This window comes from Passer domesticus, chromosome 12 (genome assembly GCF_036417665.1).
Source record: "Passer domesticus isolate bPasDom1 chromosome 12, bPasDom1.hap1, whole genome shotgun sequence".
Classification (NCBI taxonomy): domain Eukaryota; kingdom Metazoa; phylum Chordata; class Aves; order Passeriformes; family Passeridae; genus Passer; species Passer domesticus.
The window spans coordinates 8,430,593-8,457,580 of NC_087485.1; the positions used below are offsets into that span (position 1 = coordinate 8,430,593).

General features: G+C 46.2%; 1 protein-coding gene across 1 annotated transcript in view; it reads right to left on the reverse strand.

Moving 5' to 3' along the window:
- Positions 1-26,988, reverse strand: part of NECAB2 (N-terminal EF-hand calcium binding protein 2) — a 73,486-nt gene that overhangs the window by 35,381 nt on the left and 11,117 nt on the right. The window contains exon 3 of the mRNA XM_064386687.1: positions 494-602. Within this exon, the coding sequence (XP_064242757.1) occupies positions 494-602 (109 nt within the window). The remainder of the gene's footprint in view (positions 1-493; positions 603-26,988) is intronic.

Consider the following 26,988-nt stretch of genomic DNA (forward strand, 5'->3'; position numbering starts at 1 on the left):
GGCATTTTTGGATTGGAACTGAGGCAGGCATTGTCCAGGTGCAGGGGATACAGAGACAGCACAAAGAGGCAGGAGAGGTCTATGCTTAGAGATTCACTCTGCTGCCTTTTATAGCAAAAGCTTTCAGATAAATAAACAAACAAACAAATAAGTATAATGTTATATATATATGTTATATGCTGTATAAATATATGCATATTTATACAGCAAAGCTTTCAGATAAAGTGATAGGGGTAAAAAGGTATTTAAATGCCCACATTAAACGAAGGTGCTGTAAAGGCCAGAAAATGGGCTGAGAAAACCACCAGGACAAAATAAATCATAATATCTGTCAGGATAAGGCACAAACGAGGCAGAAAAGGAGATTTTACAGAGTTTTGCAAAGCAAGCTGCACTCCTGCAGCCTGTGCAGAGGTGAAGCACTGCGGCTGCACACCCCTGCCATGATCCAAACTCTCTGTGGAATGGAAGGGTGTCAGCACACTGAGCTTACTTAGTGTTGTCTGAGTCAATGGTGTGAAAGAGCTTCTCAAGTTCTTCCTCGTTGAGTGTCCCATCAGAAAAGAAGGCCTGGAACTCCTCCAGGGACAGCTTCCCATCATCTGCAAACAGCAACACAGCACCATTAGGGAGCAGCAAAGTCAGGGGGGCAAGGCTGACAATCAAGAGTTATTTACAGATTTAAAGCTTCACACCAAAAATACCTCCAAGTGCTTCTACAAAACTGACCTTGAACCAAAGCAGAGCTCACAGGCCTCAGGGTGGGACCCTGCAGCTCTGGCTGACCAGGAGCAGATGAAGATGCTCCTGGGTATGGATGCACTGGCCATTGGCAACTGATTGGGCTCTTAACCCAAAAGCATGGCTCAAACCCAGAGGAGAAACCAGTGGGCTTCATCCTAAAACTGAATTACATTAAAGAAATTATAGACTGTTTTGTCTACCCTATGTTGAAATGATGCAGGATGCTCATTAAGGGACATTAACTAGGCAGGAAAGGACCCTGGGCTGGAATTAAAACAGACCCAGCAGTATCTTTTGCCATCTCTGCATCCTCTCCAGCACAGTCCATCTCCCTGCTCTGGACAGAAATGTTAAATGGAAGCTGTTTCACTGACATGGAAATCTGGCCATAGATTTTCTGTTATTTTATACATTGGTCCCAGTTCATCTAGTACTGGGGCTACTATGGACTCCTTAAATGACCAAGAAGAAAAAGAAATTATCAAATTCATGTACAAGGGGCTAAAAGAGGACTTTCACAAGTTTAACTGATAAGGTGACAAAGGCTCACATTTAACTGATAAATCTTGAGCCTTGCTCTGTGCTCTGTGCACAGGAACAGAGCTGGCTGTGAGAAAGCTCCTGTGAAGCTCAGCAATAAAGCAACAGGAGAGAGACAAAAGAAACTCTAAAGAAACTTTAATTTGTCATTTCTTGTCCAAGCTGCTGACACTACACTCTGGTGTGCAGCAGAGCCTGGGGGGGAATAACTACCCCAGTCACATATTATTTAAAATCTTTCCATTCATATCCACAGAAGAGTCACAGATTGGAAATGCTGCCTACTTTGTGGAAGGAGAATGTATCATTTATTATTTAATCAAATCAATAATAAACCCTGTTTCTTTTTCAGGAAATGATGCTAGAGGAAAAAATTAGCCAACTCTCCACATACACGTCGATATTTCTTCCCCAAAGCAAGGCTGCTGCTCCTATAAAACATACCTGCATTGCTAAATGCTAACCCAGTTTCCCTTGCCTGGCACAGACAAATTTAGAACAGAGATAAACTGAGTCTAAGATGCCCATTTAATTGGCAATTATGAAAGGAACACAGCAGGAGAACAGTCTACAGCAGCACTGGGTGAAGAGGGCACCATTTCCAGAGCACCACAATGGCTACAGACAGGGTCCAGCTGCCTTTATTGTTTTCCCCATTCCTTCCCCAAAACGTGACCTTTTGCAGCAGGCAGGGTGCAGAACAGCAATGCACAGCTCAGGGAATGGTCCCAAATCTGCTTTTTTTTAGTTTACAGAGCACTAAAGCACCTGTACTTCAGCAAGAACCTATTGCTTGAAGCAGAGTCACCTGGAGCTCACCCTGTGGTGCCAGTCTGTCCCTGGAGGAGATAAAAAGGCTGTGTCCACCAGGAGCCCATCCACACCACCCATCTCACCTCTCCACCCTGCACCACTGCAGGAGAAGCTTTTCCCCCTCAGTGCTGCTATTTATGCAGTATCCTAGCTAAGATCAAGGTTTGGTTTCTTCTGATCCTGACTGGCAATGAATGCACATCATCCAGCACCAAGATCAAAAGGATGACAGCTTTTCTATCCCACAAGGGCTAAACAATTCTTTATATATAGAACACTTCATTGTAAACTATAAATCAGTGCTTGTTCACCTTCAAACTGTCCTTCCACACACAGGGCAGCAGAAATAAATTCCCAGAAAAGTCACATAAACCAACTTCCTGGGAAGGAGAAACTCTGAAGTGGATTTTTTTTCAGGAGAGTACTTTGATTGGAATTTACAGTTTGCTTAACTCTGAAAAACAGAAGGTGTTGCTAAGTTTAAGGCAAAAAATCCACACCTTTTTTCTAGTTTATATCTTATAACTTCTGTCTTGCATTTTACTCTTGCTTGATTTGTTTTGCTCTGGGTCTTTTGATATTTTTTTTTAGCAATGTGCCCCAGGATGCATTTTTGCTGCAGCCTCTGAAATATCTGTGTTTAAAATCTGTGCCAAAACACTGCTCTGAGTCCTGTCTCAGAGGGTCCAGAGAGAACAGGTAGACAGATACCAACTACCATGACAGGCCAGGTCACTGGAAACCAACATGCACTGAATTTTTGGTGGCATTTAACAGCCTGAAGTAATAAAAAACCTGATTGATGTAAAGATCTAGAGGAAGAAGGAGGTGACAGTGAGTTTTATTTAATTTTTATTGTCTGGAGACCCCACAGCGCTGCTTGAATAATAGCATTCTGACCCCACAGAATTTGAATAAAAGTACCAATTTTATTTGCAAGCAGCCACCAGCACCAAGTACCAGTCAGCTTAAAGCTGATGGTTATTTAAAATAAACTGGAATACTTGTCTGCAAACACACAAAGCAAAAGCCTTTCTGAGTAACGAGATAATCCTTGAGCTGCATATCTATAATTGTGGAACAGCCTGAGAGCCTGGGTTTCTGGAGCCCAGCAGGCAAAATGCCTTCAGGGAACTTCAGGGCGATAAGAGGGAGCAGAAGGGAGGGGCTGGGATCTGCCAGCCCAGATTAAACTGTTAAAAAACCCCGGGTGAGGAGGACTGACCACAGTGGTGGTGACACCAGGTCCCCTGGCTGGCAGCTGCTGTGATAAGAGCTGATGGGACACTGTGGCCCAGGAGGAGCCTTATCAGGACAGTCCCAGCTTCTCCTGGCAGCAGAAGTGTCTACACTCAGAACAGAATGGATAAGACTTCCAGAAAGCAGCTTTTGGCAGAAAGCTGCTGGGTTCAAGAGGTACAGATTCTCCACAGGGACAGGCAGAGCCTCAGCTGGTTCAGCCTCACACACTCCCTGCCTTGTAGGGCTGCCCTGGGATCTTTCAGCCCTTGGGAGATACTTTTGACAGGAAGCATAAGGGGAAAATTGAGATTCTTTACCATATCTAACTAAACCAAATCAAATTTCCATCATTTTTAAGATCTAGAGATCTCAAAGAGATCTAGATCATAAAGATCTTAAAATCTAGAGATCTAGATCTACATAGATATTTGTGACTTTTTTTTCTGGGCAACCATACTACATGCAGGCAACCTATTTCCAGTGACTCCCTCCCTCCCCTTTAAGCCCAGCACTTGAAGGTAACACCCAGCTGCCAGCAAGGCCAAGTGCCACTAACTAAAAATTCCTCCCTCGCAGTGATCAGCTGGGAAAAGAGATAATCAGGCCACAGCTATCCTGCCATCATTTCTTCCTGAGAGTGCAATCTTCATTTTCCCCTAGCTTTTCAAAATAATTCAATCACATGCAAAGACCAAAGCAAATGACCAGCCTAACAGAGTTATCAAAGTTGGAACTAACTGAAGAGGGAAGGACATAAGAGAGAGCATCAGAAAGCCCCAACTGGGATGTTATTATATCTCCATTTGCCATCATCAAAATGTGAGGAGTCCAGAAGAGGCTTTTACACCTTCTAATTCACACAATCAAGCTGTTCTCACTCGCTAACACAGCCCAGGGAAAAATCAAACTGAGATCATAAATCGTCTGAAGTATAGGAAATCTGGTGGCTGAGTTTCTGGAAATTCACTCCGTGATACAAATGGCTTAAAGCAGCTACAAAATAAGGTCACTGTTCTGAGCCTGAATTTGCTAAATCTGTTTTCAATTACATGAGGTTGAGACTGCTCATATATTTTCCAGATATATTATGAATATATTTTCCAGCTATTATTATGACTCTACTTCATTACTTACTTTTATTGCTCTATGAGCTCTAAAATGCTCTAAGCTCTGCTTACTTGCAAGTGCCCAACAGCTATGGGTAAGTAAATTGGATTTTATTGGGGCCTGTGAAAAAAAATGAGAACTATTTTTTCTTATTTCTTGGGGGTATGCATGTGCAGATACATGAGCCAGCAAGAACAGGGAGTGGCTTCCACCCTGAACCTTCCATCCAGCCCCTCAGAAGCCAGGAGGAGGGACTTCATTCATTTAACAAAGGGGAATATGGGCTTGAGCTTTCCATCCTGGGCTGTTGGGGAAAGTGACCTGCAGCCCCAGAGATGTGACCTGTGATGAGCCTTTCCACTGGGCAAAGGAGGGCTCTGTGCTCTGCACCACCCAGCCTGCCCAAAAATCACCCACAGCTCCTCACCAGTGACTCAGGCAAAAAGAAATAAATTATCCACCCACTTCAACTGCAGCTCCCAGTGCTCTGCTGGGGCAGTTGCATTTAGCTGGAAGCAGGGCTGGTGATGCAGCCCCAGACCTGAGCTGCAGAGCCTCGGGAGCTCTCAGGGGCAGCACAGCCCACGTTTGGGTGGCTCTGCACAAGAACAGGGCCATTGGCACTGGAACCCAGCCCCTGCCAGTGCCTTTGCTAATGAGATGTAGCACACATCATTACAAGGAAATCACTACAATTACAGTAATTTTCTAGTGAAAGAAATTTATGGAGTGGATCCATAATTTTGAAACTTAACTAATGCCCAGCACAGCTGTTTTCATAAGGGTCAGTGCCACACCAAGCAGATAACCTGAGAGAGATATTGATGTTTCCAATATAGTGAATGATCTCTTTGAAACACTCCTGTGCATTTCTAATGCCAGCTGGGAATGCTGGTGGGTCCTACTTGGTGATGCTGGCACAGAAGAAAATTTCACATGCAAAGCCAGGGACTGAACTTCAGCCTCTGGGGTTTTGCTCACTCAACTCATTGAAAAACACTTGATAAATACTTCTCTGTGTGCTGGGCATGATCCCCTCCTTTGCCTTCTTGCCATGAGCACAGCTTTGGGGTGGTGTCTCCCGCGTTGTGGCAGTGAGCCCAGGACAGCTCCGGTGGCACTGCCCACAGCGCTCCCGTCCCGGGACAGGCTGGGCACCCCAGGCACCAAAGCTCACTGGCAGCTCCACCTCCAGATCACCATCCTCTCTGTGCCATGAGCTCATGGAAACCTCTGGGATTTTTATCTTCCCAGCACAGCTTTCCTTCCTGTGCCTGGATGAGGCCTTGGAGAAACATCGGGTGCACAAAGCGAATGGAAGAACATCCCTTAAGAAGTCAGCCAATTCCCCTCCCGAGTCATTCATCCCAGGAAGAAAGATCATCTCTTCTTTGGGAATTTGGCTAACTTTTGTCTTCATCAAACACAATATTTAGCCAATTTTGCACTTCTCCTTTCTTCTCTGGAGCATAGGATGAAGTTCTGTGGTAAAACTGAAACTGGGACATACCCAAAATCTGTGAATGGCACTTGATAGAAGGACTGAGGATCCTTTTTGTAACTGGATTAGCCTTTTTATTTCCATTAAAATATGGGAAAAGTGACTTTCATTTCAAAATTGCCACATCAGTCAGTATAAGATAGTGAGGAATGACTTAAAGCCTGGTTCTTGTCTAGGGTGATGGGTAATGCTGCATGCACCAAGCAGACAATGGCTGGGAATCTTCCCTGTAGGACTTGGACTGGAGAAAAATGGGATTTCATTGTAGTCAGAAAACTGCACCTCATTCCCATCAGAAATTGCCTGGGCATTAAGCAGTGTCCATTAGCATGCCAGAATTTTCCCCAAGCTGCTCAGCTTTTATCATGAAATCAAGCCTTTTGTCATCCTAGAGTTAGAAGTAATTTTGAAATTATTTTTAATGGCAGCTATAGATAGTTATCAAATGTAAGCTGGTAGGTAGGGAGACAGGCAGGACTGATATAACACATTTTCTCTCACTATCTTTTGTGAAGACTCTACTTCTTTCCCTCATAATTCTCACCCTGCTGTAATGACCTGATTTAAATGTGCATGTGTGTGTGGGGTGGTGGTTTCTGTGCTCACCCATTGTATTGAATGTGGACTTATAATCACAGGTATCTAGAAGAGCCTTCCACAGAAATTCCTGGCTGTTTACAAATGAAGTGCTGGAATTAGACTTCCTCAGGGTGTAAACAGCCTGGCTAGGTTTAATGTAATTGCTGCTTGATAGAGGTTATAGCAAAAATCACCCAAACAGTTAGAAGAGGATTCAGGCAGAAATGCCTGCAGCCCACAATTTCTCCAGCCACCATTTCCCTCCAGAAAACAGGAGGTAACGTGTTTCAGTTTTCCTCTCACTACCCAAGTTATTTGCTCTCAGTTTAAAAAGAAAGGGAATGCCAAGAGCTGATTTCAATGCATTTGCTCCACGTCTGTAGCAGCACAAGGAAAGCACTGAGTCAGCCCCTCCACGTGCAGTTGGTGGGAGCTGCAGGTGATCTGAGCCCTGGGCATGAACATTGGGTCTGGCTTGGGAGAGCAGTGGGAAAACACTCAGGCAAGGAAACCAGAGCCTGCAGTAAGCAACCACCTGGCAAGGAATTCATTTTGAGAGGCAACAGGTGAATTCTCCATGGCTCCTTGGGCTCCAGCCTGGGCAGCAAGGGGGGCTGGAGGGGAGGCTGTGGGGGTGGCTGTGCACCAAGGTCAGAGTCGTAGCACAGAGCAGATCTCTGGGCTATGAACCATAAATAGACAGTATTCAACGAATAAATAAATGGAATGTCCTGGTTTTGGTTAGGATAGAATTAATTTCTTCCTAGAGGCTGTACTTTGGATTTAGCATGAGAATAATGCTGATAACACACTGCTGTTCTAGTGGCTGCTGAGGGGATTGGGGACATACCTTCACCTCTGTTCCTTCACTCCCCCATCAGGAGATCTCTGTTTCCAAGCTGTTGCAGCCATCAGCAGACCCAGCTTAGCTCCAGACTCACAACTGCCACTGCCTCTCAGTTGTTTTTCATCTTAGTTGACCTGAGACTGCCTTTGTATATTGGGTGCTATTAAATGGATGACTGACTTTGAACAACCATAGCTTTTTAGCACCTTTGATTTATTTACTCATTTCAAGTCTCTGCCCTGTGAGCTCCCCAAGCACAGCCAGCACAGCAGAGCAGGAGGTTCCTGTGCAGAGCTTGCAGCCTCCTGACCCAAACTGCCTCACCATCTCTCCCAAAGGCTTTGGCTCTCCACATATCCAAACACCTGTCTTGCTCTCTCCGTTGCTACTCAGTCTCATCCCCTCTCTGTCATCCTGAACATCTGCTGAACATCTACTTCCTTCTTCACTAAAGTGTCTTCAGTGTCTCCCCTCCCCACACATCCCACCTTCTTTTTTTGTTTGAACTCTTAGGTGTAACCTGTGGCATTGTAGACACAGGTACACAAAATGTGAATTTCTGTTTTAGAGGAGATTGTGCAGAGAGAAGTGGTTGCAACATCATCAACCTTTGATCTCTACCATTTGATCCCCAATATTTCTGTTTATTGCCAGGCAGCCTTGTTGCAGACCCCTTCCTGAAACACGGTGCACAGATTGGATATTAGGAAAAATTCCTTTACTAAAAGGGTGGCCAAGCATTGGAACAGACTGTCCAGGAAAGTGGTGGGATCACCATCTGTAAAAGTATTTAAAAGACTTTTAGATGTGGCACTTGGGGACACAGTGATGGACTCCAAGGGCACTCCATGATCTTAGAGGGCTTTTTCAACCTTGATCATTCTGTGATTTCAAAAACATCAGCAAACTTTCCTCTACCAAACCCCTGTCAAAGCCCATGAGCCACTAGCAGCCCCTCTAAATATTTGATCTAAAGTGAAAATGAAACACAACGACAGCATAGCTTGTTGTTAATATGAGATCACTCTGCTTCAACCATCTCAGAGCAGAAAATCCTGACTTCAAAATTTCTTCCTTGCATTTAAAGAAAAATTCTTACAGGGAGATCTTGCTAAAAGAGAGCAGAACCTGTCTCCAGCAGTGCCCTAAAATAACTATTCTGGACAAGAATTACTACAGACAAGGAAAAATGCAATAAAATAAATAGTAGGAGGAAAAACTGATATTTGGATACTTATACTAAATTATTAAATAGCACAGCAGCTATTTTCCTATGCAAAAAAATAGTTAATTTTTATGCATCAGCAAACTGCAGTGTGATACATAATTCCCTGCAAGGTTAAGCATTTCTTTGTGTGCAGAGTAGAGGTGGCCTGGGAATCACAGAGAGATATTTCAGTCTGCTCCTGAGCCCTGCCACATCAAAGCAGAGCAAGGGGTTTATTTGGGAGACTCTTTTGCAATTCCCCACTCACACATCAAAAGCTATGCAGGGTTTCAAGCTGTTGCAGGGCTCTTACTCCTGCCATGCCATGGTGATCCTCCAGGTGCTCCCACTGGGGGAGATTGCTGCTGAGAGGGAGAAGTCTTGGGGTGATGGGCAGAGATGTAAAACCCCTGCAGCTCCTGGTGTGCTCCCCTTCAGGTCTCCTACAGGAATAATATGGGATTTGAGGGAGCTCATGGCTTTCTGAACTCCAAGTGACCTTCACCACACCTGAAGAAAAAGCCTCTGAGAAGCTGCCCTGGGTAACATCTGCCAGAGTCCCCTCTGCCCAGGCTGGCTGAGGACAGGTCACACACACACACACCAGAGCCTGGCCCCCAGCAGCCAGGAGGGAAACCTGGGTTTCTCTCTAGGGACAAGTTAAAATATCACTTCTGAAGCTTATCAGGTCACTTCCCATCCCTGGAATTGTTCAGTTCAAGGCTGGATGGGGCTCTGAGTAGCCTGGTCCAGTGGAAGGTGTCCCTGCCCATTCCAGGGGATGGGAACTAGATGAGCTTTAAGGTACCTGCCAACCCAAACCATTCTATGATTTACTTTATTTCCATCTCCAGGTGGGCAGCCAAAAGCTTCATTTTGCTGGAAATCAGTCCCTGAAGCTACAGTTCCCTCCTGCACCCAGACAGACCAGGAGAGTACAAGTGATATCCTCAGGAAATTGCTGGAGCAGCCCCAGCGAGGGCACAGCTGCTCTGGTTTGGATGTCCCGTGTATCCCACTGAGATTAAGGAACAGCTCAGTGCTTTGACAGCAGCAAACCCAGGGCATGGGGCTCACACAGCTCTCAGACTCCTGGAAGAGCAGCAGTGGATGCATGTCCATGGCAAAGAGGAGAGAGAGAAAGAAGAAAATTTTAGATGCTTCATCTTAAGATGTGGGGGAACACCATTACTTACTGACAGTAACCTCGTGCACTCTTAGAACACACTGCAGCCTACAGAGGGCCCTCACACTGTCCCCTGCCAAATTAATGTCCCCATTTCTGATAGAGAACAGCTCAGATCCCAGATTTAGAAAGGAGATGTCTGTAGTTCTGCACCATGCCCGCGTGGGAATGGACTGGCTGAAACATTTGTGCACTGTCAGCTCTAAGCAGACTGCCAGCTCCAAAGTTTTCAAGCTTTATCATTAAAATTTGTCAGAAACATCAAAAGAAAAAGTAAACCTGGGATGATTGATCGGGAAGTTTCAATCAAGCTGAAGCAGAAGCCAACACTCCCGACTGCAGTGCACCCCAGCTCTGCAACAGCCTATTAAATCCAGATTTCTTGGAAAGCTCAGAAACAGGCACCAAACAGCCCCAATTCCCCTCTGCTCCTCATTAACCAGCCTTCCTGCTTGCTTTTTTAACGTGCAGATAGATGAATATTTCAGAGGGCCAAGGCAGGGTTTGCACTATTTTCAGCTCATTATACCCAGCACTCAGCTTCAAAATGAGGAAGAGGCAAGTGTTTGAGCAAAAGAGGAAAAACTTATGAAAATGCATGGTGTGGCCTCTCAGAAGTGTGGTCCTGGTGTGGCCAGGGCATGGCAGGGACAGAACCTCCCAGGGGCTGAGGCTGTTCTTGGATGAGCTTGCAGCACCACGCTGGATCTGGGCACAGCCTGGTGGTGCTGCCAGAGGCTGCTCCATGAGGGATCACTGCTGCCAGATCCCTGGGAGCTGCTCCTGGGGATCACTGCCCCCTGATCCCTGGGAGCTGCTCCTGGGGATCACTGCCCCCTGATCCCCTGAGCTGCTCCTGGGATCACTGCCCCCTGATCCCTGGGAGCTGCTCCTGGGGATCACTGCCACCAGATCCCTGGGAGCTGCTCCTGGGGATCACTGCCCCCTGATCCCTGGGAGCTGCTCCTGGGGATCACTGCTGCCATGCCACAACAGCAGCCTCTCCCAGGGACAACCTGGACAGGAGCCATGGGGAGCATTTCATCTGCTGCCCTACCCAGGGAAGCACAGTGTTCATCTAAGGGAATTGCTGCAGGTAAAACAATAACACCTGGTTTGATTTCCTGATTTCTGACAGCAGAAGTTGCATTTGAAGCTAACTGAAGGATTTGGTACAACAGCCAGAAGCAGTGCCCAGGGTGCAATGACTCTGCTGGGTCCCTGTGTGATGGTGGCGTGTCAGGAATGAGCCGTGGGCAAATCTGAAAACTCACCTGGTTTCTGTCACTGCAACAGTTCCCCTGTCTCCCCCTTGTAAAATAAGCATTATTCTGTGCTTAGTAAAGCCCTTGCAGTGGATGAGAAGCAGTGGATGAGAAGCAGTGCTCTAAGTGACCTTCCACTGACAGCCACCAGAGGAAGGCAGTGGCAGCGGGGCTGTTTCCATGTGGTGGCCACTGGAGCTGTTGACTGTTGACAAATTAGCAGCAAATTGCTGCAGATTAGAGAGCTACAAACTCATCGCTTTCTGCAGTCCCATGGAACAATATCCAGATTGCATTGGCAGCATCAACAGTTTTCCATTCAGCTAACAAGCTGTGCAGAGATGAAGACAGCAAATTAAACTAACAGGAAAAGCAGATTCCTCATTTGCATTCTCAGAAGGCAGAAGAAGTTTCCCGACTGCTTTATCATCTGCAGCATACAGGACAACCAGCTCCCTGTGCCAGGGCTCAATAGGTGCTTGAATATCAAATGCAGAACCTGCACCATTAATTACTTGTTTCCTCATGTTAATTCCTGAACTGTGAAGTCCAGGTGGAAGCCTACAACATGACCTCCTGCAACACTAATGTTTCATTTTTTGAATCTCAGTGGTCTCAAAATCCCTGTTGAAAAAAGTTTCAGGCTCTAAACAAAACACCTGCTCATGTTTGATGGTCCCTCTCTGAGAAATCCCTTTGCCAAAAGATAATTCTTTTGGGGGTAGTCTCTGCTTCAGAATAAATGAGAGCCAAAGTGGTCCCCCACCATGGGATGCCCTTGCAGGTCTCCAGCATGGTCTGTCCTGGCTCCCCATGGCTGCATGGGGAGAGCAGCCAAGCCAAACCTCACTCAATCCACCACAGCTGCTCTTATTTTTATGCTTCCACTTAATAAGCTTCTGCATTTCCACATTTATTTCCACAGTGAAAATGTAAGCCCTATGCTCAGTGTCTCCAGCTATTTGTCCAGGGCAGGATGGGTGTCTCAGCCCTGTCAGAGATATTTAACTTCTCTAAGGCAAACAATGCAGATCTCTTCTACACTCTTTCATCCAGCAAAGCCTCTGAGCAGCACAGAACAGAGCAGTCCTGCAGGAAAGGCACATCTGCTCTGAAAAGATTGCAAAGAAAAAAACAAAACCTAAATACGTTTTTCTTCTCCAGCAAATTCAACTAGCACCTCTTTAATCACAGATTCCTACTTTTAACAAAGCTGCAGCATGAATAGTGTCTCTGTTTATTTTTTTGTAGTTTGTTCATTTCAAAAGTAGGTTATAAAACCTCCAGAACTCTAATCCAGTTAAGGGAGGAGACAGATAAAGTATTTTGCTGTCTTTTCTGCAGTGACCCATGTAGCAGAGACTAAAGTACAAATGAAAAAAACACAAACCAATAATGAAAACAATAGTACTGGGAATCAGCAGGAGCTGCCTGGCAGAAGCTCCCTGAGCCCCTTTCCCCAGGAGCTCAGGCTCTGCTCAGCATCCCTGCATGCCCATGCCTGCACTCTGCCAGACCGAGCTGCAGAGCCCCGTGCCAGCACAAAGGGCACAGGGAGACCCGTGTGCTAGCTCAGGATTCCTGCAGGGAAGCACCCTGGCCCCACCTTTCAGGTTCCCTATCCTTTTTCCCAGCCCGGTGGTCGAAGAAAGAGTCGGGATTCTTTGGCTCTGGTTCACAAGGTTGTTTATTATCTATTATCTAACATAATTTCTCTCAGACCTGCAGAGATCTGATCTGCAGGTCTGTCAAGGGCACACTGCCCGCCCCTGGGCTGGTGTCTACATTTTATACTACAAGTTACATATACTTTATTTGTCATTATTTTCCAGCACCTATCGCCTATGTTAGACTGACTGCTTCTACTCTAGACCAATCTAAGTGTGCCACCATCACCAGGAAGATGGAGGCTAGGAAGAAGAAGGAAGAAGAACAGGACAATTCCCATGTCCCTCCATCTTGCCTTCTAGACCCCTATAATAAAAAATCCCCAAAACTCCACTTTTCACCCAGTAATTTATTCATTATTACTCTACTTAGACTTCTGTGACTTGTGATTCTTCACACAAGTTTGGTCATTTGCCCCATGGGTTAAGATTGAAATCCCAAGTGTCTTTGGCTTCCTGCCAGGACTCCCCAGCCCCTGCCAGGGGCTCAGACCATCCAGGGCACCCAGAGGGGTGTCCTGGGTTCTGACACCCACCCGTCTCAGCATCTCAGCTCCTCCTGTGCTCAGCATCCCAGCCACCGACCCTGGGACTCTGTGATTCAACCAGGCTGCTTCAGTTTAGCCAAAGCCAAGATGAGGGAAAAAAAGGGTATCTGAAGGACAAAGTCACTGGGAAAATGCCTACAAGTTTGTCGGATTTTTTGTTTGTTGTTTTTTTTTTTTTCCCCTCCAGGGAAAAATGGGGTCATCTGGCTTTTCTTCTTAAAGAAAACTTTCAAAGGAACATTTGAAAATCCCAGACTTAAAGTACTTCAAGTTTTGTTTCAGTTTAATCCTTATATCTTCCCCTGAACACTGACAACAGCCTCTCAATTTTTAGTTTACTTTTCCACAGCAAACCTGAACGAGTCACTGAGTTCCTAAATAGGACAGGAAGAGAAAAAACCCTCTGCTGCAGTTTTTCATTGAAAATTGAGAACCATTGGGATGAGCTGTGCATGGGACTGTTTCCTAACACAGTGCATGGGGAAGAGTCTCCCTGCTCACTCACTCAGCCCTGCTGCAGCTCATCAAAATGCTTCTTTGGGAGACCGTGTTTCAGAGGAGTCTTTGTGAATTTTTAATGCTGTGTGCTACTTAGTGTTTGCTGAATTCACAATTTTTCCACGCCATCTCAGCAGCATCTGCTGCAGCCATGCGACCTGGAGCAGCACACAGCCCTTCCCAGCACAGCTGAGAACCTGGGATCAGGCAGATCCCATGGGCAGTGCAGGGAGAAGCTTCCAGACCCTTCTGCAGAACCCTGTGATGCAGAACTGCCCCAAGGCACCACCCAGGTTTAAGCTGGGAACACAGAGCAGCACTGCCCACACTGGCATCTGAAACCCAGCAGAACAGCACTGCAGCCTCTGCTCAGGCAGCTCTGCTCTCATTTCTTCTTTTCTCTTCAAGGTCTTGCGAAGCCCAGAGGTGAGGTTTGGAGAGAAGAGGGGGAAGAGCTGGATGCTGGCATGAGAAACCAGCTGGGAAGGAGGAGAAAAAGGGGAATGTGGCCTGTGAAAGCCAAGGCACACAAGCTGTCTGACACAAGGGTAAAACACAACCATTCTGCTTTTGGCAGAACCAAATTTACACACGAGAGCAGTGGGTCTCAGGGCCTCAGTCCTTAGGGTGATGTTTAACAGTTTCCAAGGTAAACCACTCTCAGATGAGCTCTCTTCTGCTTCCCCAGGCTCTGGTAAGAAAATCACTGGAATTCTTTTACAGTTTTTTTAAAAAAGAAACAACACCAAAAAACCTCCCACCAGAACCCAACAGCATCTAGATTCACAGAAGTGCCATGCCAGGAAATGCTATACAAGATGCTCATAGGAAATCCAAATTGTTAACACATTTTTTTTTTCTCCCAGAGCTGAGAAGCCCTAAATTGGGAACACAGCCCTGCTCTGTTCTGCTCAGGAGTACAGAGGTACTACAGCAGGAGTAAAGATAACCCAGCAACCAAGAAAGAAAACTCAGGAGCCACTCTGCAAATGGACAACTCACTGTGGGTGCCTGGCTTGGCAATAGAAACACTTGAGGGAACTCTGTACTTCTCTGACACACTGAGCATTATGAGCTTTAGGTAATGGAATAGAAAATGGTAGGTTTAGCCCTTGATGATATCTCCTGTGATGTTTGATCAAACCCTCCTCGAGTGGAGGAGGTGATTTATTAGCAGAGATTGGACTCATTTGAAGAAAGAAGCATCCTGGTGCAGGAGAAGGCTCATCTGAGAGCTTCATCAAAGCAGCAGTTTACAGAGAGGTTTTCTGTCTCCCAGCACTACCAGCTCACATGTCAGTGCCAAACCTGCCATGAAAAATCTTTCCAGAAAGGAGATAAGCATCATCAGAGCCTTGGAGGAGCACAGCTCTCTGCAGGCCCTCCTTTGCCTGCAGGAAACACACTAAAATTCCCTGCCTTCCCAAACTATTAGCACAGGCTGGATTTCTAGACTGGTTCAATGCACAAAGCCATGGGTGAAATATACTAAAAAAAAAAAAGAGGAGATAATAATCTAGGAGATAGGAAACAAAAATCCTGGCAAAACCAGTGGGGTTGGCGAGGGCCAGGGTGCTGGCCAGGCCATGCTGTGGTGCCTGGTCAGAGGACACAGCTGACTGAGGGCTTGGTGACAATTGGCTGTGGGAGATGACACAACATTTGCTGTTTCCTTCTATGTCCACCCTAATCAAAGAGAAGCTAATTCCAAGCCTGTCTCTCTCATGGAGCACACTGACGTGCTTTTGCAGAGAGAAGGAAGCTCACAATGGGCTGGGTGGTTTCCTCCCTGCCCAAATCCCACAGGATTTTGTCTGTCCTACAATGTGGCTCCTGATGCAAGCTCAGCCTCTGTGAATCTGCACCCAGTGCTGCTGCAATAGCCGTGCAGTGAGAAAGGTTTAATCCTCATTCTTGTTTTATAAAAGGATCAAAATGCTCAGCATGCTGACAATTCAAAGGTTTAGCAGTCCAGCACAGAAATACATACTGCAGGCTTAAAACTTGAATACTAAAATTCTAGAAGACAGACAGTAAAAAGAAAAAGAACCCTACTCATGCTGTACTGCAATGGCCCAGTCCTGCTCTGTACTGATTTATGAATATAAGAAAACTGCTTTCTTTCACAGTGCCTTGGCTATCCAGTCACTTGCTGTATGAACACATTTGCTCAGGTTGGTAAGGGGCTCTCAGAAAAAGCACAGGGGAAGGGAGCAAGTGGCCCCAGTGATCCAGAGTTTAAGGCTCTTGATACTGAAAAAACGTGGAGCCGTTTGCCCTGCTAAATCTTTCCTTCAGCTGCAGCCAGGTTTTGCTGAGAGCAGCCTGAGCCTTCAGCCAGGAATGCTGTGTGTGCAGAGGGCTCACCCTGCCCTCACAGGGACATGGGATATGTGGGAGGGAGCAGGGACATGCTCAGGTGCCACATGTGCCACCCACGGCCCCAGCTGGCAGCAGGGCAGGTATCTCTGCTCCTAAATGGTGCCTTGGTCTGCCAATGGACATCTCCTACCCAAATCTACCCTCAACCTCCCATCCTTCTTTGCCCACTTGCCCCATTATTAGCCCCATAGAGGGAGGGGAAATGGGAAATGGGAAATGGGAGAAGTACCAGGTGTCCTTCCTCGTTTGGGCATTGCAAATCTGCCTTTTTAGGAAACACCTGCAGAAATTGTCTGCCCAGGCACTCGGGCAGCCCCAGCCCCATGAGCACAGCTGGATTGCATTTGCTGAACAGCAGTCACCCTCTCCCTGGCTGCTGACCTTTGAAATGTCAGCCACCTCATTTAGAAAGCAACAATTGGGTTTGAAAAGTTTGTAAGGCTCTGTGTCCTGCTCCAGCCAATTCTGCAGACAGTGCTCTGCAGAACGCCTCCCACTGCTTGGTTTTTCCTTTCCCCTTCATCTCCCCAGGATTTCAGCACTTAGCACCTTGTTCTCTCATGCTGCTCTTGTTATAGGATGATTTAATATTCCTGGCTATGAACAGCCCCACTTTCATAACTTCTTTTCAGTTAATTCTTCCCCCAGTTAAATGCTAGAAAACCATTTTCCCCTCTGAGTTCCAGCTTAGGAAAACCTTTTGCAAGATCTAAACTCTGCTGCTTTCCTACAACCAGATTACAGGATACAGGAGAGAGGAAACAAGTTTAGTTCCTTTCTTTGGAAAATATAAATATTTTATCTTGTTTTTACAGTCTTATGCAAGTGCTTCCATTTATAGCACACACTTTTTTTCCCCACTGTTTGACATATACCAAGCGTATGAATTGATACCACGACCACTCCAGCTACAAAAGGATAACAAGACAATTCTGCACATGGCTGTGTTTGCACACAGACAAAGCCTGAGCTTCAAAAAGCCCAGGGACAGGCATGCATTCCCCATTCCCTACCTCTGGTCTCCAATCTGAAGCCCAGACAGGCAAGCTGTGTCTTCCTACCACTCAACTTTCCAGGCAGAAGTGTTTCAAATTAATTCATGGTCCCTTCCTGCCCTCTGTCCTTCCTTTCCTCTCATCCCACCCCATGGGGATGTCACAGGGGTTAATGAGTGCTGCACATTTGCTCTCTGCAGATGGTGCTGGTGCCAAGAAAGTGGCAGCGTGGTGCCATGGCAGCTCTGCAGCTGCTCCTGCCTGCCAGGGTGCAGACTGCCCCATACTATTATTATTATTATTATTATTATTATTATTATTATTATTATTATTATTATTATTATTATTCTACACTGCAGAGCCTATTAATGTGAATACACCAGTAAAGATTTTGATAAATCTTGAGCATTTTGCCAGTATTAATTCAATCTCTTTTAGAAGGTGGGGAGGGATGCATAAAGGAGAAAAGACAGCAACTGATGGTACTACAAAGGCGAGGGAGGAAAAGCAGCCTTGCTTAACAAAGTGTAGCATGTTTGAAAGCCAGCAAACCAGCCAGCTGGAAAAATAACATCTCCACAATGGACAGAAGATCCTTTAGAAGGGAAAATAAGTCTCAGTGCACTCATTTTTATTATCAGGCCAGGCCCAAGCCTGTGCTGGTTCTGGCACAGCAGAACAACACTCAGCCAAATCTCTGTGTGCCTCAAGCAGAGCTCCTGTGGGCTCCTGGAGTCAGCACGAGCACTAGGGACAAGAGCCCCCACTGGATGTGCAAAGCACCAGAAGCAGCCAAAAGCCACACTCAGCAAAGCCTTCGAGTCTTGCTGCTCTTGGAGCCCGAGAGGCTGGGAATCCACGAGCAGCCAGGGGCTGAGGGCACTCCCATCCCAGGCTGGAGCCTCAGCACCAGCACCCAGTGAGGGCAGAGGCTTGGCAGCAGGACCTGACCCTGGATCCAAAGCCCAGGTCCGGGCTGAGTCCACTCTTGAAGCCAAGCCCAGCTGCAGCAGCCCTCTGAAGTTCTGCTGGGGCAGCAGGAGCACTGCCAGAGCATCTCCCTTTGCAGCTGGCACTCAGCTCTGCTGGGGCTCCTGGCTGCACCTCTGCACTGGGCTGCAGCAGGGGCACAGAACACAAAGCTCCACTCAAACAAGAATTCCAAATTATTTCCACCTCTAAAACTTTCTGAAGGTGGTGCAGACTTTTTTCAGTGTATCACACCATGTTCCCAGGGTGCAGCCAGCCCTGGAACCAGAGACACTCAGGCTGCTGCTTCTCAGCCCATGAACACCCATTTTACTCTTTGCTCACACATCCTCCCATGAAAAAAGATTGGCTGTTCCTGCCCCTCAGATGATCCTTGCTGGGAGCTGCAGATGTGGATGTATCATTGTTTCAGCTTCAGATATGCCTTTCCCCAATGCAAGTCAGTAAGATACACCCTTCTCTCACATATATGTTATCTGGTATTTTAAATGAGTGAGAAAGATAAGAGGAAGAAAAAGATGCCCATGATTTATAGCTGTTCCTGGCCAATTGCCTGAACACAGGCTGCCAGAACATATTTTCTCACAATTGTCAGGCAAAAATTGCCAGCACATTATGAGGATAACTTGCAGCAGTGTATTTGTTCTGGATTCAATTTTTGCCTTATTTAATTTTAATAGCTATAATAAAAAATCTTCAATAAATACAGCTGATCTGCAGAAGATACCTAATTAAAAAGGATGCCAGAGCCCAGTGCTCTGTCCCTTGTTCCCACAGCAACAAGAGCAGAGGAGAGCATGCAAGCAAAGAGGCAAGAGGAGTGCTTTTCCTCCACTAAAGATCTGCTCCACTTCCCCTGAGAAAACTTCCCAGGGATTAAAGGCAAACATAGGATAGCCTGGCTTCCGAGAAAGAGAAGTAGCAATAGAAGCTCTTAGTGAGATTTAGGTGGTGTAGCAAGAGAAATAACCTGAGCTGAGGGTCACAGAAGGAGCCTGTGGTGGTGGCAAAGGTATCCTAAGGAGCCCCCACACTCATCACCTCCCCCTGGGTGTGCACTGTCCTTGTGCACCCTGGCACCCCTCAGGGCACACTGGGAGCACACAAACTGCTCCAGGTGGATCAGGTAAAACATCCAGGCTGGAGAAACTCTCCACCAAAGGCAGCGTTGTGCCCAGCCCTCCTAGGGGAGATTCTCTGAACACCAACTGAACCTTTGCATCTCACAGCCTTTGAATGCAGTCTGGGAAATGTGGCACTGACACTCCCAGCAAGGGAGCAGGACAAAACCAGGCCTTTTTAAATCTCAGTTATGGCACATATTTAATCTGCCAGGATACTAAATCCAGTCAAGCTGCAAAAGTCCTTTCCAAGCACTTTAAAATTGTGTATCTGTGAAAAAAAAACCTCAAAAAACCCCACCAAACCAAAACCCAACCAAACCAAACCAACAACAACAACAACAGCAGAAGAAATATCGATTTGCTGTATCTCCTTTGAAAAGTTTCCCTTTGAAAAGCAAGATGAGATATTAATGAGATGGATCAAAAATTGTTAAATCCTCAATGTCCATAATTTCCCTGACTTGCCACTGAAGCCAGAGCCTTCCCTTTCCCGTGTGCAGCCATTTCCATGCAGAACAGACCTTCCTGCAGATACCCTCCTCTCCTGGAACAGGAGCCAACACTCACATCTCCTCCCCACAAGCTCCTGGCTTCCCTGTGGCAGGAGAAGTGCCCCATTCCCCACCAGACCTGCCCAGTTTTTGTCCCTGCCCAGGGATCAGGTGCTCCTGGTGCAGCCCAGCCTGGCAGACCCACGAAGGGCTCGTGGCTGTCACCTCTGGAGCGTGCCCACCTGCCTGGCCTTTATCTCCCCTCTGAGGTGTGCTACCCACCAACCTGAGCCAGGCCAGAGGGACATTCCCAGCACCTGGCCCAGGCAAGCAGCTGGAATCAGCTCAGGGCTTGCGTCATGAACTCAGAAGAGATGTCAGGGCACATTCCCATCGACAAGGAAAATACATGAATGTATTCATAAGGAATGTATACATAATGTTTTCAACTGAAATTGCTATCAGGATACCTACAGCCATGTCACTGCAGGTCAACAATCCTCATACTCCAGAAAAACCAGGGCAAGTACCACCACTTTTAAGGCACTATCAATAACTTACATTTTTGGGGTCGGGTTTACAAGTAGGTAATAGCTCCATAAGTGTTTTATCATGCCCTTTGCTGGCTGTCCTTGTGCCATGTACAGACATTTGCTCTGCAGCCCCCAATTAAATCTCTCAACTTTGACTCTGGAAAGAAACATCTTTAAAAATCCTCTCAGCTAATTGAGCAGCTTTTCAAAGTCTCCTTGGTAAACCACAATCCTTTATTCCCACTCTCCACAACATGGTCATTAAATCTCTTACAATAATATATCCCGTTTACTCCTGTCCAGCTGAAGCCTCTAATGAGGCTTGCAGAAGAAAACCCACATCTCCCAATCCACAAGAAGAAAATGAACTCCATCTTCTTTGGGTTGTACTGTTTGTCAGACCCTACTCAGTGCACTTCAAAGCCAAAGGAGCCTTTGGAAACGCTGCCCTGGGGATCAAAGGCTGAGCTCCAAATTGCCAGGCTAAAGCACAGCCCCTGCTCCACATCCCTTCCCTGCATCTCTCATCCCTCCCTGCACCTCTCGGGGACACTCACAGCTGCTGGTGGTCTCCAGCCCTCTGTACTGAAGGAATTGAAAGGAGGAGCTGAGAGAGAAGGTGGATAGGGCAGGGAAAGAGCATTGCCTGTGAAAATGCACAGGCTGTGTCACACACACAGACCCCACCCCAGAGGCTGAGCACAGCTGCCCTCCCCACTGCCCAGGCCATAAACTGGGCATGAACAGATGCCCAACCCAAACACAGGCATCTCCTTGCCCTGCCAGGTCAGCACTCACTGAGCACAGGGAGCAACAGCTTTGATGGACCACGGGAAGAGGCTCGTGGGCAGGCAGGTCTGGACCTCTGACAGGGACAAACAGACAGCAGGAAGGCTCAGCTGATGGATCAGACTGAAATCCATGTGTGGGGCAGACTGGTGGAGGGTTTCTAATGCTCTGTTCTAGTCTGCTCCTCCACATCTGAGCACAGTGTGGTCCAGCAGAGAGCACAGCTCAGCAGTGGCCCAAGGGCTCAGCAGTGGCCCAAGGGCTCAGCAGTGGCTCAAGGGCTCAGCAGTGGCCCATGGGCTGACACTTCTGCCCAGACAGTGCTCACAGGAAGATCACCCTTCAGGTCAGCAGCATCATCTGAGTTTCTAATGGGCTGATGTGTAGCCTAATATGAAAGTGTAAAATTCTGTGTGTTTGGGTGTCTGACTCTGAGGTCCAAATCCACTTACTGCTGAAGCAGAAATGTCAGGAAGCCCTGAAGGTTACAGCAGTTAATGGCTTTTACCATGGGCTTCGCTCAGCAGCTGAATTTTTGAGAAAGAGTGGAAAGAAAGGCTCAGCAGCCACGAGGAGGGATGGTGCTGGGCACAAAAGGCAGCCAGGAGCTGCCAGCACAGCCCTGGAGTGCAGCAACACGTGGTTGAATGTATTTTACAGACACAAGGCAGCAAGCACCACAGGCAGCAAGCACACCTGAAGGAAGCCAAATATTGGGTAAAGCTGATTTTCTAAGTTGTTCTTTAAGTCAGGTTTGATATTCTAGCTGCAGGCTTTACAGCAAAAGGGCAAGGACACAGGAGATGGCCACCTGCACTGCAAAGAACCTTGAATGGTGAGGAAAGGGCACTCTGCACAACATCAGTCAGGAACCTGGGCTGTCAGGGATCAGCTGAAGTGTCAGCTCGCCAGTTGCACTCTGTTCAAACAGAGGAACATTCCCAGCTCATTATAACCCTGCCAATCCCATTCCCTGCTCGTGGTGGTCACACTGAGACCAGCAGTGCCTCCACTGCCCACTGCAATGAAGGATCTCACAGTACTTTCTATTTTGGCTGCCTGTTCTCCCAGCAGGAAAAGGCCACAGGAACAGGACAACAGAAATAGCAATTTTGGACAGTAATGGGCCATAAATCGATGCTGTGCAGAAATAGGTGGAATATGGGCTGTTTTCCACTGCTGTGGAAATTAAAGTTTTTGTGCTGTCACATCATTGACTTGAGTTCTTGGGGGTTTCTGGGCTAAATCCAAACTTTGCCCAGCTCAAATCTTCTCTGGCTAAGCCTGGCACTAAGCAAACCATGTGTGGGCTCTGATTAAAGCCAGGCTGCTGCATAACTCAGCCTGTAGCACATGAGGGTACAATTGTTAACAAAGTCATAACCCTGTGCACCAAATTCAAGGTCTGCCCTGCAGAATTAAGGTAATCCAGGGGGGAAAAAAAAATCCACCCCTTGATTCTAACATGAATTTGCTAACGAGTAAGAGGAACTGACTTTAGAAAAAAAACAGATCCTAAAAAACTCCCAGCTCTTCATTTCTGCTGCACACAGCATGCAGCAGATACCCTCAAATCTTTGAAGAATGAAAAAGGCAGCTCTGAAAGGGCAAGAGCAGCTGGGAAGGGCCCTTTCAAGCCAGTCAATAGTGAAAATCAAATCACAGAATCTTTTCCTAGGTTCACAGTGATAAAGGGTGGATAGAAGTACTGGCCACATCTAATGACAGCCTGCAGAGCATGGCCAGCAGCCACCTTTCACAATTACTACATTATCTCAAAATTCATCATCTGGTGGATAGGTTTGTTTATTATTTTGGGAACAGCATGTCCCAATTCAAGCAGATGTCCTCCCTTCCAAATCATGTGCTGTGAACTTTGCAAGGCCTTGCAAGCGTTACTGAGACCTTGGGAATGATACAGGAGTCCAAATAACTGAAAACAAATTCAAACTTTCTCCTTGTAAATAAAGGTCACTGCACAGTCTTATGAGGTGCTTTTTGACTGTCACATGAAATCCAGACTATCTAAATGCAAATCTTTTCTTATTTACTTAAAAGACAAAGATAAATACATTTAGACTGGTCATCTGGTCATGGAAGACCTATCAGATTTATCCATAGTTACAAAGCCTGATTCATCACTGAGTTTTTCTACTTATATGTGGGTGGCTGCTAATACTGGTTTTGTTATGCAAGAATTATAAATATTCTCACTGAGAACTAATGACTTAATTTAGATGCACCGGCAGGATACGAATAGCTCAAGGTTTTCCCAGCACATGAGGAGCAGGAGCCATGCAGAAGGTAATTACCTGGGTCTAGAAATAAGTGGTTTTGAAGAGTGATAGCCCATTCAGGCAGGAACTGCAAAACACTCAAGAGCTCACAGTTAAAGCACAATTCACCAGGGCTTGTGACTGTGGAAGGAAGGATTATGTGTGCACCAAGAAGCTTATTAGGTGTTCAGGGTCTTTTCATTCTGATATCATTTATATACATCTGGAGTTATCAGTGCCCTAACTTGGCATCTTTTTAAGATCCAGTAAAAGCACCCAAACTTACAATGCCTTAATTTTTCTTCCGTGATGCCTTGAAAGCCATATTATTGAAGTACAAGTTGTTTACCACCATTCAACTCCTGTGCAAGTGTATTTTCTAAAAGGGCTTCAAATTCATGGGGAAATGGGGAAAAAGAAGTATTTCAAATCTTAAAAACAACTTGTGGACAGTTACCAAGCTAAAAATGGGGTCTTTGGATCATGTGCTCACCAGTGATAATTTTTTTCCATCCATCTATGTGAATTTCTCTGTGATCCCACACTACCAGAACTGAGGAGGCATTTTCACTCCATTTTGCCCCAGTTTCTGTACCAATAACTCAAGATCAGCAAGAGGCACTCTCAGAGTGAAAGGAAGAAAAGGAAGCATTCACACAGTAACCTGTGTCTGGTTGCATTTGTGAATTTGAGCTCTAGGCACATCCACAGACAAACACACTTTTCTTCCTACTTTTGGCTCACTAGAGGGGATCAAAATAATTTCTCCAAGTGGGGTCTGGAAAAGGTGGGTGAGACTATGAGAGTTATTGCCACTAAACATCCTGCAAATTCCCCAGATCTGTAAAGTCCTCAGAGGAACTGTCCCTGCCTACAAACACGAGGACAGGCACACAGCATTTGTGAAGGGCTGGAAATGGCTGGTAGCTTCACCCATGTGCTCCTCTGGAGAATCCCTGCACCAGGATTCATTCAGCCTTCTCCCCTGTGCTGAAGGTCCAGGACTCTCCCTGCTCTCCCATCACCATCCCTTCATCGAGAAATACCATCCATGGGGGAAACCTCACTCTCTTCCGTTGTGTACTGCTGATAACAAGGCTGATTTCTACTCAGGTGACACTCAGAACATTATGAAGAACTTGAGTTTTGAACATCTCAAGCTGGGGCTTTTCATTTGTTTGGTTTTGTTTTTCTGCCTTTTTCCAGCTTTTGGAGCCTGTGAGGTCCCCATACCTCAGGACAGCAGTGGCATCATGGCCACAAAGCCACCAGGCAGAGCAGCAGTGCCAGTTTTGTGTAGGCAGCAGAGCTCCCTCTCCTCACAAGGGCACAGCCCCACTCACAGCTGGCCAGGCTCCTTGGCCAGTCTGGTGATGCTGATGTGCAAAGCTGTTTATGTTCCTCTCTTGTCAGGAGCTCTCTGTGTGCCCCCATGGTTTGTAATTTGTAATAAGTGCAATTTGCTATGCGACTTGTAGCACTGGGATGTGCAGACCTTTCCTTACACAGAATAGCAGCATAAATCTCATTTAATGAGCTCTTAAGTGACTAACAGAAATCTCTGAGCAGCTATTTAAAGGACAAGCCCTACTGGGATAGGAATGGGCACAATGCCATTGCCCTCATGGCTCTTAACCAAAAAAGCCCTTTCCAAATACCAATTCCTGCTTCATTCATGCTTTCTTTCCCCCCCCTTTATTGGTTCTGCTACATCCTCTGCAGGCCTTCAGCTGATCATTCAGATCAACTGAAAACTCCTCAGTACAAGTCCTCTCAGCATTTGTACTCTGGATTTCTTCACTCTTCATTGTATTTAATTTCTGATAACAGAAGCTATTCAGGACAGTGTGCACTGAATGGCTGCACTCCCATCCTTCTCTGGATATAATTTGAAGGGAGAACCAGAACAGTTTGGGCTTGGGCTTGGTACAGAAATCACAGGACAGCAGCAAGAGGAAGATGCCAGGTTGACTGAACCACAATACTAACTCTGGTCACTATCAGGTGAAATACTGCAGCACTGCCAGCTCCTCCTGCCACTTTCTGTAGGTGTTTTATAACCATATGCCAAGGTTTTGGCACATTTCCTTCTTCATTTCTCCTCTTCCAGGGCAGACCACCTAAAGCTCATTGCCTGGGAAGTCAGACCTGTGGATGGGTCAGACTGATGGCCATTGCCATGAGCAGGATGTAATAATTACAGCAAAAACTGCCAAACTAAAGCAGAGATTAAAACTGGCTGCACTTTGCATTTAGTTACACTCAAGGCATGGGGGCTGGGCAGTTGCAGTGAGTTGGAGATTTCCAGATAAAACATCAGTTTTTGGGAAGATGCTTATCTATAATGAATTGTTAGCAGTTTGGCAGTTCTGCTAAAATAAAATTCTTTTAATCTTTCAAAGAGAATCCTGGGCTATTTAATTGATTAGCAGCTTTCTAATGAGAGGATTAAGTACACAATAGATAACTGAGATGATTGACAGCTCTATTGCACCAGCCTAAAACAAGATGCCTCCTTTTCCCCAGCACTTTCCAATTAAATGATTAAGTATTGTTTACTGGGACTGGGAGGATTACAAGACAGTAGGTGGATTTATTAGCAGAGAAAGGAAAAAATACTCCTACACAAAAGAAAAAGATTATTTTGAATGACTAACAGCCATGCCCCTGCAAAGCATGACTAGATCTAACAGAGTTATTCACTCTCAGGTTACATTCCAGCCCTTCTCCCTTTTTCAGACCATTTGTCAGTTTATCCAGTTATCTCCAATTTGCTCAGCATTTCCAGCTGTCTTATGCAGACCATTTTCTGAGTTTATCATGAAGATAGTTACAAAACTACTTGATATTGTCACTGGGGAACTTAGCTCACATTATTGACAGACTCTCACTTCTCTGGAGCAGGAGACCAAGATGTTTTTTAACAAGCAGGAGCTGCCTCATTAGCAGCCCTTTAGTACATGTAGGCATTGAATCAAATCACCTAAATACAAGCACCTGAACATGGCAGGGGAAATAACATGGTTTAGCATCTTGCAGCAAGAACATCCAATTTTACACAAATTAACAATTTATGTGAGAAGGTTTGGAAGAAAGGGGGAGGAGGAAGATGCTCTTAAATTCAAGCTATCAGGCTCCATAGTTACCGTGCCTGCACCAGCCTCTCTGTTTTAACACAATATGTACCATTTTTACCAGGCTGGGGGGGAAAAAATCAAGATCCTGAAAAGATTTCCAAATTTATGACTGCACAATAAATGAGACTACTCCTTAATCTAACAATTCCTTCCTTTGCCTTTTAGGTAAGCCTCTCACACTCTGAACTCTGCATGGAAAAAGTTAAATGAGATGTTGTAGTTAAACCAGATGTCAAGAGCCAAAGTTTTGTTCAGATTTTTCCCTGTCCTATTTCCATAGGGTTCCTACACAGGTCTGTGAGAGTGGCTTTGGCACAGCTGAGGAAAGCAAGGCTTGCCAGCTCTGGGTAAAGCTGCCAGCACTCCCTGCCAGGGGAGCTCTCCCCAGTATGGCCCCAGCACACAGCACTGGGCAGGTAATGACCCATCTCAGCTGGTTCATTGGAAGAGCAAAGCCCCTGCCAGGAACTCTGCAGCTGTGGAGACCAGCTTGAAATATTTTGGTAATCTGTGGACTTGTATTTTTA